Source organism: Gadus macrocephalus, chromosome 23, assembly GCF_031168955.1.
Source record: "Gadus macrocephalus chromosome 23, ASM3116895v1".
Taxonomy (NCBI): Eukaryota; Metazoa; Chordata; class Actinopteri; order Gadiformes; family Gadidae; genus Gadus; species Gadus macrocephalus.
The window spans coordinates 1,632,325-1,644,406 of NC_082404.1; the positions used below are offsets into that span (position 1 = coordinate 1,632,325).

At 43.7% G+C, this 12,082-nt stretch overlaps 1 protein-coding gene across 1 annotated transcript in view; it reads right to left on the reverse strand.

Moving 5' to 3' along the window:
* Nucleotides 1–573: 573 nt before the first annotated feature.
* LOC132452170 (glycine--tRNA ligase-like) overlaps nt 574–12,082 on the reverse strand; it is a 12,369-nt gene continuing 860 nt past the window's right edge. The window contains exons 3-17 of the mRNA XM_060044601.1: nt 12,080–12,082; nt 11,823–11,964; nt 9,159–9,247; nt 8,476–8,552; nt 7,495–7,640; nt 7,169–7,318; nt 6,920–7,082; nt 6,397–6,561; nt 6,215–6,323; nt 5,714–5,858; nt 5,536–5,621; nt 5,178–5,287; nt 4,635–4,728; nt 1,396–1,586; nt 574–868 (exon numbers count right to left, since the gene is read on the reverse strand). The exon at nt 12,080–12,082 is cut by the window's right edge and continues 100 nt beyond it. Coding sequence (XP_059900584.1) covers nt 755–868; nt 1,396–1,586; nt 4,635–4,728; nt 5,178–5,287; nt 5,536–5,621; nt 5,714–5,858; nt 6,215–6,323; nt 6,397–6,561; nt 6,920–7,082; nt 7,169–7,318; nt 7,495–7,640; nt 8,476–8,552; nt 9,159–9,247; nt 11,823–11,964; nt 12,080–12,082 — 1,784 coding nt within the window. The 3' untranslated portion in view covers nt 574–754. The remainder of the gene's footprint in view (nt 869–1,395; nt 1,587–4,634; nt 4,729–5,177; nt 5,288–5,535; nt 5,622–5,713; nt 5,859–6,214; nt 6,324–6,396; nt 6,562–6,919; nt 7,083–7,168; nt 7,319–7,494; nt 7,641–8,475; nt 8,553–9,158; nt 9,248–11,822; nt 11,965–12,079) is intronic.

Sequence of the window (12,082 nt, forward strand, 5' to 3'; positions counted from 1 at the left end):
TTCTTGGTTATATTCGTTTCTTTGATTTGGACAGCACCCAATGGTCCTTTTCCTTTTGTAGTTTTGCCTCCTCTGTTTGTGTTAAATTGATTATCCCATGCTCTGGGCTAAATAAACAACTTCCAGTTGAACCAAAAACATCTGGTTATATGTTGCCACCCCTTCCCCTAGCGGGGGACGTAACAAGGTCACTGGTGGGCCTAACTGGTGGGCCTAACTGGGAGCTAGTGAGGGGCTGAGGACCACTATGAAGGCCACTGGTGGGCCTTACTGGGGGCTAGTGAGGGGCTGAGGACCACTATGAAGGCCACTGGTGGGCCTATCTGGAAGCTACTGAGGGGCTGAGGACCACTATGAAGGCCACTTGTGGGCCTTACTGGTGGCCCGAACTGGTGGGCCTAACTGGGAGCTAGGGAGCGGCGGTTGAGCACCAGACCTTGGCTTCTTGAGTTGAGAGTAGAAAGCCCTTCATAATAGTGAGTAGTGTTTTAAATGGACAGCACTGATGTTATAGGCTGTTGATGAACATCTTGAGCATTACACAGAGTGAAGAATTGGATTTTAAAGCATTGCTAACTAATAATACAAACACATCTTTATTGATACTAAATTTAACTACAATTTTTCATGAGGGATAAAATATATGCAAATCTCTTCCATAACGTTTAGAATTTTAAAAGCTGTAGAATACAGTGGCTTCCATAGAAACCCCTCCTTCTTAAGAATGAAGCTTGCAGCATGCCGACATATATGTTTACTCCTTCTTTATGGTCTCTTGACCTCCGAAGACGGGGTACTTTCTCTCCACCTCGGCCCAGGTCAGCCGGCCGTTGGCCAGGTCTCTCACCAGGCCTGGCAGCTCCGTCACCTGTGGAGAGAAGAAACATCCCGTGTGATGAAGATGTACTCATACTCGTACTGTACCATTTAGTCATTCAGAGTTCCCCAGTTCACACCTGGGGATCCAGGTGACTTGAGGGATCCAGGTGACCTCAGGGCTGGAATATCATAGCCTAGGGCCCCTGAACACTGGGGGCTGAGGGGCCCCACTTGAGGACTTAGATATTTGATGGTTTGTTTTTGTTTAAAGAACTAAATGTGTGTGTGTGAACAGTTTGAAAGGCCTCATAATTGTCCTGTATGTAAAAGTGTCTACCAACAGACTAATGATTCTCAGCTACAAAACAACTATTGATCCTCACTGTTGCCCACGCTGAGCCTGTCCTTCAGAGTGGGGGCACACCCAGCAAGGTTTTACTGATGTCGGTGGAGGCAGCGGCTCAGAGAGGTCAGAAGTGGATTTATAGACCCAATACTGGGCCCAAAGAGTGAGCGGTAGTTTTTTGTTTTCGGTGCCCCAAACACGGGATACCACTGAGACACAAGAGGGGGTACCTGGGCCCTGATCTGGGTCATAGAGTCGCGGTCCCGCAGCGTGGCGGTGTGGGGCGTCTTGTTCACGGTGTCAAAGTCCACGGTGATGCCGAAGGCCACGCCGATCTCGTCGGTGCGGGCATAGCGCCGGCCGATGGACCCGGAGGAGTCGTCCACCTTGTGGGACACGCCCTGTTCGGTCATGGCCTCCGCTGAGGACAAGGAGGAAGGGGAAGAAGAAAGAAGTTCTTCAGAAAAATGTCAGAAATATGAGGAAACTGCTTAAGTGTATCTGAATACGATACGATGCAACTTTATTAATCCCCCGTAGAAGATATTAGTTTGTTGCAATAGCCCAGCAGCAGTAGAAAAACACAGGATAAATATACAATACAAGAACAATACAAAGCACTAATACAAAAGTAGACGCTAAGGGAAAATGCTAAACGAAATACTAAAAGTAAGGCCTCAGAAAAAAAAGGCCTCAGAAGTTGCTTCTAAAATGACTAAGGAAATGGAAAATGTTGCTAAATGGCTTTTGACTCAAATCTTGCACTTAATGTTGGGAAGACTGTAACAATGTACCTTTCAAATAGGTGCAAATCTATCGATTGTCCAGACATTAATGTTAACTTGCCAATATCACCACTGCAAATTCCTGGATAAACACAATCTCCTCAATTTTGAAATGTGTGTGTATGCTAATTTGCGCAGAATTTTTTAAATCATGCACAATGCTGCACCTCCTCCCTTAAGGAACTTTGTGACACTGGGCTCAGAATTCTCAGCACGAGCAACCAGTATGAAGGTATTATTGTAGCAAAAGCCTTTAGCACCTGTAACTGCAGAATTTGGATGCGTACATTAAAGTCACAGTAAATTTGAAGTTGTATATATTTATTTTGCATGTGTACTCTAAAGTCACAAATGTGTAACAGCACATTTGTAGTCGTTAATATTTTTTATACCATTGTAAACACAAAATAGGGTCTACGAGTACGCAAATCTGTGTTACAGGTGCACAAATCCTTGTGCTACAATTATTGCAGCGCAGTTAGTGCAAAACACATTCGCACACCCGTGTTTCATAATCTGAGAACATGCCCAAAAGGTGTGCATTCGTAAACCCAAATTTGAACTAATGCATCAGAAGTTGCACATCTGTGAAAAATGTCCTCACAAATAAAATGATAAAGAACGCTATGTTAATTCAGCATTTAAATGAGCGAGCACAAATCCATTTTACAACTGCTCGAATCTGCTCCTGCAAGTCTCAGCTGTGGGTTTTTTTGCAGGTAGTTTTGCAACACGTCTAGGTGGTAAATGTGTAGCCAAAGTATTTCGTATCCGTAGATGCCAGAGCGTCCGCGGGCGGGACAAAATAGTTCTGCCCATAATTTCCTAATCCAATGAAAATCGCCGGCAGGGATGCATTTCCGCGTGCCAGCCATGGAGCTATAAAGATCGCAGCATACTCTCGCAGGTATCCTACATTATGTTAAATTAAATGACTTAGTTCAAGTGAATTCTGAGTATTGCATTAACATTTCTGAACTTATGTTATGGCGAAACCTTAAATTACATTGAAGTACATTTGCGGCATGTTAATGAAATAATTTGGGGGGAATTCACTTGAACTAAGTCATTTCTTTTATCATAATGTAGGATACCCACCTCCGTACACATTTACCACCTAGACGTGTTGCAAAACTACCAGCAAAAAAAAACACAGCTGAGACTTGCAGGAGCAGATTTGAGCAGTTGTAAAATGGATTTGTGCTCGCTCATTAAAATGCTGAATTAACATAGCGTTCTTTATCATTTTATTTGTGAGGAAATTTTTCACAGATGTGCAACTTCTGATGCATTAATTCAAATTTGGGTTTACGAATGCACACCTTTTGGGCATGTTCTCGGATAATGAAACACGGGTGTGCGAATGTGTTTTGCACCAACTGCGCTGCAATAATTGTAGCACAAGGATTTGTTCACCTGTAACACAGATTTGCGTACTCGTAGACCCTATTTTGTGTTTACAATGGTATAAAAAATATTTACGACTACAAATGTACTGTTACACATTTGTGACTTTAGAGTACACATTAGGGATGCAAACAATTAATCGATTATCGATTAATTGTCGATAAGAGATTACTCGATTAAAATAAATTACTTGCAATTAATCGCATTTTTAACCCGTAATTCCCCAACCGTCCACGTGAGGGCGCGCTTGACGCCAGACGTACTTGACGCACGCGCGGGAACACAAGCGGGAACACAAGCGAAGCAGGACAAGACAAACGAAAAGCGGGACACTGACACGATGAAGAGGGCAAAACGGAGTGCAGTATGGAGCCACTTTAAGTTGGTTAATGAAGACAAAGACGCCAAATGCACAATATGTGGAAGTATTTTAAAGTACCTCAACTAAACTACTTCGTTGAATTACCACCTAAATGTGTCACATTCAGAAGGAAATTCAGCTTCTCAGAAGAATTGCCGCTTATCAATTGATCGATCATCGATCGATAAGATGAAACAACTATCGATTAATGAATTACTCGATAATTTGCATCCCTAGTACACATGCAAAATAAATACTTACGACTTCAAATTAACTGTGACTTTAGTGTACGCATTCAAATTCTGCAGTTACAGGTGCTAAAGACTTTTGCTACAATAATACCTTCAGAAACCAGGTCAACGATTAGGGGAGAATGTAGAATCCCACAATGCAAAATCACATTTGGAAAGTCGTCCTTCTCTTTTTTATAGGGATAAAACAATGGAACAGTCTCCCAACAGATCTAATAACCATAATGATTTTCAGACCTTCTCCCGTCTGACAAAGGTTTGGCTGCTCATGCAACAGACCTGCACACACTTGTGCTAGTAGGATAGGGGTATAGGATTTTATAAAATTTGTAATGTAGTGCTTTTCGTAAACTTTTTTATCCTATCTTTTTATATTATTGTATCTTGTTATCCTTTTAATGTTTAATCCCATGTTTTTATATTATTGTGTCTTGTTTAACTTTGTAGTATTTATTGTTCTTACCTGCCCAGGGACTTACAGGTGGAAAATAGCAGTTTGCTAAAACCTGGTACAATGCATCTCTCCTTGCTCTATACAAGGTTAATGTTTCTTTTGTATATTGTCCCTGTTCAAATAAAGTTACATTACATTACAAGGAGAAGACAAGACAAAAACAACAAACAACAACAAATAATTAGATTCATTCAGATTTAAGGAGACTCACACAGCTCTTTGACGAAAGGAACAAACTCCTGGTTCTGGCTCAGAGGAAGGACGGAACATTTGTAGGGAGCCACTGTTGCAGGGAAGCTGAAGAACTGCAGAGGAAGAGATCAGGGTCTGACCTGCAGGTCTCACATCCCAGAAGAACAGGAGAACCCTAGGAAGTACCTCAGACCCAGAGACTGAGCAAACCTCAATACTGAGGGACGCAACATGAAGTACTACAGACCCAGAGACTGAGCAAACCTCAATGCTGAGGAACGCAACATGAAGTACTACAGACCCAGACGGAGCAAACCTCAAAACTGAGGGACGCAACATTCTACACTGTCGCAGGGAAACTGAATAACTGCAATGGAGACATTTTGTGGTCAAACTGAGACCAGTTTTACCTCAGAAAGAATTAACATCATGACTTATTTGACTACATTTATACAAACGCTGAATACAGGCAATAATAACCATTACTGCTCAATGATTTGTGTTGAATTCTGTCCTTCACATTAGTAGATTACTTTGTACTGCTGGGATGGTTTTGTCTCACCGTCCTCTGCTCGTCCCCCTCCCTGGTTCGGAAGGAGTGCTCGAATATTGCGTACATGATTCTGCCAATGCCAAAGGAGGGCTCGATGACGTTGGGAACAATCTCTTCCACTGTTGGAGACACACAGCGGTCCCACCCAGGTCAGATCAAGTCGGACAATCTCAAACTTGGTAGACGTATAATTTCCAGCACAATGGTCAATCAAACAATTAAATCTGAAACTTCACATTCAATTAAAATCAGAAATCTGATTATAACAACCTAGTACCTACCATGTGCACCGTCATATGTCAGTGTCTTCTCCCTAGTACCTACCATGTGCACGTCTTTATGTTAGTGTCTTCTACCTAGTACCTACCATGGGAGGTCTTCTGGAACCTCTTGACAGAAACCATGTCCTTGGTGATCTTGAAGGCCTTCCCCTCGGTCTGGATGGTGAACTCTCTGGAAACATGCACACATTGGTGAAGGCTTGAACCAACACATTCTCAAGGTGGTCTCCCAGTGGTGGAGGCATCATAACAGGGATAACATACCCGCTGGTGTCCAGTGTGCTTTCCTGAGCGGTGATGTAGCCTTCGTCACAGGCAGCGAGGTAGTCCAGGATGGACCTGGCATCCCTCTTGTAGGCCATGCCGATGGCACCCTTGTTGGGTTCGAACTGGACGACGCTCACAGTCTTGTTCGACCGAGTTAGGGAGAACGACTGAAAACATGGGATGGACTGAGACCTCTGCAAGATTTTGAACAATGAAAAGACTATTGAACACATCCAATCCTAGATAAAGACTGTGTGTTAACCCTAGTTGAAATATTTTCACACATTTTTCACCCTCTACCCAGGCCTGGTCAAATATATAAATATAAGAAACCACTCAACCATCATTTTTTTACATTTTTAAGCTGAGCAAACATCTAACTAACGTGGTGAAATTAGTTGTATACTCTTGTATACGGTCTAAAAGTATAGACCGTATACAAGTACAAATATAAGCATTTGTGTTGAAGAATAGTGCATTGTGGGTTTCTTGAGGATATTGGCTCCTTGAGGATCTTCTCTGCCACCAGAGGGACCTTGGTCGCTCTGGAGTGGCACGTCAGGTCGTAGCAGGAGCGGTCCGCACAGCCCACGATCTCGATCCAGCCCTGCAGAACACACACATGCAAGAGCTACACAGCCAAGGTCAAAGTTAAATCTGGAGGATGGCCCTTGACGTACGTAGGAGGTCTTGGTCTCTGCGTCCCAGCAGTCACAGGCATAGTGGGCCATCTCGTTGTCCATGTGCTGGCGGAAGCGCAGCTTGTCTTTGGACAGACCCACTTTGGTCAAGTACAGGTGGATCCTGCCGATGAAGTAGCCCAGGACCGAGTTGTTGATGACCCCCTGTCACAGGACACACAGAGACACCAACTGTTGGACCAGGACTGGAGCTTGAGGTGATTGGTCCGTAGCTGCTCAACATAAGCCCTCCTCCTCCCCAGACATCCTTAAGAGGGGGGGGGGGTACTAGGTGTTGTGTCAATATGAAACTGAAAGTTTCAACAAAACAAACACAATGAAATAATGTTGTGGTCACCCCATGTTCACCTGCTCATGCTTTGTTTTTTTAGTCAATGCACTTCTACTTGGACAACATCCTAGAAACGACCTTGTTGTGGACAAGTTTCACAGACAGAAGTTAGATGACACCACGTTAGTTAGATGTTTGCTCAGCTTAAAAAGCTTTGTGAATCTCCCGTACCTGCTCCACCGCATCTCCCAGCCTCATGATGTGGGCGGACTGCCCACTGGTCTGGGCCTTGGAGGAGTACAGCGTGATGTTCAGGTCGGCCACGTTGGAGAACTTGGGGTGGACCTTCTCCATGGGGTCCACAAAGTGCTCTATCTCGGCCATGGTGAACTCTCTGGGGGAGAGAGGTGTAGTGGCACAGGGTCATGCTGTGCCGTACATGGGTGACATGTTAACGGTGAGAAAACCAAAGGGCTTTACCGAACCCGGATGAGCCCGGAGCGAGGGGAAATCTCGTTCCTGAAGGAGTTGCCAATCTGGGCGGCGCCAAAAGGCAGTTTGCCCTGGTTGAACTCCAGCAGGCGCTTGAAGTTCAGGAACATTCCCTGAGCGGTCTCAGGCCGCAGATAGCTGTGGAAAACACAGTATACAGTCACACTGTATTCATACCGTATAGTGTGTGTCTGTGTGTGTGTGTGTGTGTGTGTGTGTGTGTGTGTGTGTGTGTGTGTGTGTGTGTGTGTGTGTGTGTGTGTGTGTGTGTGTGTGTGTGTGTGTGTGTGTGTGTCTAGATAGATAAGCCGTACCCTGGCATGTTTCCTGCTGGACCGATGGAAGTCTTGAACATGAGGTTGAAGGAGGTGGGCGCTGTGAGGTCATTTCCTGTTGAGGGAGACCTGACGTTGTATTTCCCAAAGAGAGCGGCCAGGTCCTGCTGGGAGTAGTTGTCCATCTGAGAAGGAAGAAAGGAATCAGCTGTTTGTGTGTGTGTGTGTGTGTGTGTGTGTGTGTGTGTGTGTGTGTGTGTGTGTGTGTGTGTGTGTGTGTGTGTTGTGGTGGAAAATCCACATGTTGTATTGTTTTAATCTATGTATGAATTTAAGTTTTGTTGCTATTCTGTGTAATTTTAAATAGGGCCTAGGTTCTACTCCTTGTGGGTCATCTAAAGTGTAAAACCATCAAGGGTTGAGTGATGCATTTTGATTGCCTGCTCTTTCTGTTATCTTTAAATCAGCTTCCAAACAATACTTTGATGTCCTCGACACTCTGGCTAACGTCAACAAAGCCAGAGGTTACATTGCACGGCCGCCGACCCCACCTTAGCCTCGGTGGGGGAAGCTTCAACTGTAAAGATAACAATCTGGTGAACAAAGACTTTTAGTATTGGGGGACCACCCCCTTCAGGACCCAAACGAAGTGAATAAAAACTCATTGATTGGAAGACTCAGTGGACTTCTGCAGCGTACCTTCAGAGAATGAAGTAACACGCAAAGAGAAGCTCCCATCTGAGGCCTCAGATTATTGTAATGTATGCCTGTTATGTTGTTTGTTGATGCATGTTGTGATGTATCTTTGTTCGTACTTTTATTACAAATATATGACCACTAATTGTCAACAAGTATTGTGTGCTTTTTTGCATCTAAAGATCTCATCTGTCTCAGACGCAATATCTAATAGAGAAATTGTCACGACAGTGTGTGTGTGTGTGTGTGTGTGTGTGTGTGTGTGTGTGTGTGTGTGTGTGTGTGTGTGTGTTCATCTGAAAACGCCTAATTACACACACACACCTGTGTTATGACGTCCTCCATCTCTTCTGAGGTCTCAGCTGAGCACTTTTCGGCCAACATGAGCTTTTTCAGATGAGCTGTGGAGAAGCAAATCCCCTTTCTGTTACAGAAGAACACAGACTTTTTTATCCATACTAAAAGGCTGATCAACAGACCAGCAATTCTCCAAGAAGGAAGACATTTTGCAAAAGGTCCAAGACAATATTTCTCTTTCAAACATTTGATCCAGGATGAGTTGGTTGCAGCCGCTTTCCAGTCTGTCTGAACCCTGTTGAGGTTTCCCAGCCCGGACAAACCAGTCCCCCAACCCTACGGCAGCAGTGGCTGGCCTCGCCCCTGCTGAGGGCTAAAGGCAGGGGCTCGCACCATTCCCGGGCAATTAAATACCCATTCAACTTGTTACAAAACCTGCTCTGCAAGGACACATGAAACAGTATAACTGTACAAGAGCGATACAGTAGAATGAAAGTCTTTAAACAAAGTGTCTAGGATTGGATTTGTAATAATTTGAATGATATAATTAATAATCAGAAAAATTATTATTTTAAACACAGACGCAGGAGGCCAGCGACGCAGACGATTTGAGAGACACAGGAAAAGAAAAATGCTAATGCTAATTCCCGTTGAGGTCACACGCTGCATTCAGGTTTGAAAGCACCCAGTAGTAAATGTAGCTCCCACACCTTTGAGGAGGTGGTCGGCACGGAAACACTCGCCCGTCTTGGCGTCCTTCACCATGTAATCAGCGAACTTGTCTACATGTCCTGAAGTCCTGCAAACAACATACACTAAATCATTTCCAGGTAGAAAAGGAAGGTGCTTGCATGGATGACGTTGATACACACTTCTGTGCAAACGTTTTTGACAAAAGTGAACAAGAATAGTTCCACAATACGGTACAGTTGAAAGGTTTCCGTGTGAGTGGGTTGTAGCAGTGTCTCTGTTTTGCCCAGTGCATGTGTGTTTTTTAACTGGAAAGTGAGTACAGAATGCAACGGGACAGCTTAACTTACTCATCAGCTATCTAAAACGTACTTTCTAAACTTTCCTCTTGGTTGGTCAAACCAAACTAACTATAATATAAATAATTTTTTGTAATAACTAAATGATATCTAAACCTTAACATGTAAAAATGTTCCACAATCATTTTTTGACCACTATTCATCTACCGTTAATGTGTTCATGTACAGTAAACATTTACACAGTAGCAAAGAATTCCTTCTGGTGTAGGACAAATACAAATCCATTAAGAAAGGAGCCCCCCCACCCAGCTTTTTTTTTTTTTTTATAGTAATAAAAAAAAAAAGATCTTTAGGCCTATTTGATAAAAAAATTAAAAGTTCGGCAGTTTGTCTTTGCACTGTTTGCTTTTTCATGTGTCTTTTTCACCCAATAGATAGGCTCGGGGGATCGGATCGCTGGCCGAATTCGGTCCATCCCTAGTTATTACGGTGTTACACCGAATTCTGCGACCCGTCGAAATATGTGACCCCAGAGGGCGCTGTTGCACATTTTCTGCAACATGCACGAGTTTGAAGCTAGACTCGGAATGGGTACATTCGTTTTGTGACACCGGGCAATACTTTCTTTCTTGAAAGCGTCTTACTTAGCGTCTTATGGGGGAAAGAAGCAACGGTGATTGACCGTACTAAACACCTTATCCATACTATGGGTCTGTGAAATGCTAATGAAATCAAATGTATTTATTAAGCACATTTAATACGGTGTGCAATTATTTATTTATGTTTTTGTTATAATGCCCACCGTTTTTATTTGTATGCCCACCGTTATTATTATTTTTTACTGCCGTTTATGAAATAAATATGAACTAATGCCACAATTATTCATGTCTGCGAGCCGATCATCACAGAGTCCACAAGCAACGCAGGTCGCAATCAACGATGCCACAATCAATCTAGCGCACCGTCGAATTCTGCGCCCACACTGTAAATGCAGGGAAAATGAGGCAAACCCCAACCAAATGTTTTCAGGTCATTTGTCGTCCTCATATCTGTATGTACACACACTTATTCATGTCTGCGATCATCACAGAGTCCACAAGCAGCAGGTCGCAATCCACGATGGGTCACAATTCATGACAGCAGACCGTCGAAATCTGCGACCCCACTGTAAATGCGGGGGAAATGAGTTAAACCCCAACCAAATGTTTTAGGTCATTTGTCGTCCTCATATCTGTATTTACGTTGTGGTGGTTAACTTTCTGATAACGGTTGTCAATCTGTTTATATGTCACGAAATTCAAATTGGATCCAATCAGACACATCCAACGTCATACTTGTTTACATGATGAAGCAGGTAGGTTAAGTGACCCATCGTGGATTGCGACCTGCTGCGTGTGGACTCTGTGATGATCGCAGACATGAATAATTGTGTGCACATACAGATATGAGGACGACAAATGACCTGAAAACATTTGGTTGGGGTTGAACTCATTTTCCCCGCATTTACAGTGTGGTCGCAGATTTCGACGGTCTGCTGTCATGAATTGTGACCCATCGTGGATTGCGACCTGCTGCTTGTGGACTCTGATGATCGCAGACATGAATAATTGTGTCCAAATACAGATATGAGGACGACAAATGACCTGAAAACATTTGGTTGGGGTTTGACTCATTTTCCCCGCATTTACATTGTGGTCGCAGATTTCGACGGTCAGCTGTCATGAATTGTGACCCATCGTGGATTGCGACCTGCTGCTTGTGGACTCTGTGATGATCGCAGACATGAATAAATGTGTGTACATACAGATATGAGGACGACAAATGACCTGAAAACATTTGGCTGGGGTTTGCCTCATTTTCCCTGCATTTACAGTGTGGGCGCAGAATTCGACGGTGCGCTAGATTGGTCTGTGATGATCGCAGACATGAATAATTGTGGCATTAGTTCATATTTATTTCATAAACGGCAGTAAAAAATAATAATAACGGTGGGCATACAAATAAAAACGGTGGACATTATAGGCCTAACAAAAACATAAATAAATAATTGCACACCGTATTAAATGTGCTTAATAAATACATTTGATTTCATTAGCATTTCACAGACCCATAGTATGGATAAGGTGTTTAGTACGATCAATCACCGTTGCTTCTTTCCCCATAAGACGCTACAGTCAGTAAGACACTTTCAAGAAAGAAAGTATTGCCCGGTGTCACAAAACGAATGTACCCATTCCGAGTCTAGCTTTAAACTCGTGCATGTTGCAGAAAATGTGCAACAGCGCCCTCTGTGGTCACATATTTCGACGGGTCGCAGAATTCGGTGTAACAACGGAACTAAACCAATATTTGAAGCGAACTTGTGAGAGGCGGGAGGAGACCTACTTGAGCACGGGCTCCGGGGTCAGCATGGTGCAGTCGATCTCCAGGATCTGCTCCTCCTGGATGAAGTGCTGTCTCCACACCTGCAGGATGTTGTTCTTCAGGGCACAACCCACAGGGCCGAAGTCGTACAGGCCGCTCACGCCTGACCCCACACCATACGTTTCTTTAGTCTTCAGCATGGTACATGTTCAATCACGTTCTCATCCTGCTCAACCTTTAGGTACTGCACGTTATTGTTTCACATGACTTAGGCCTACCTC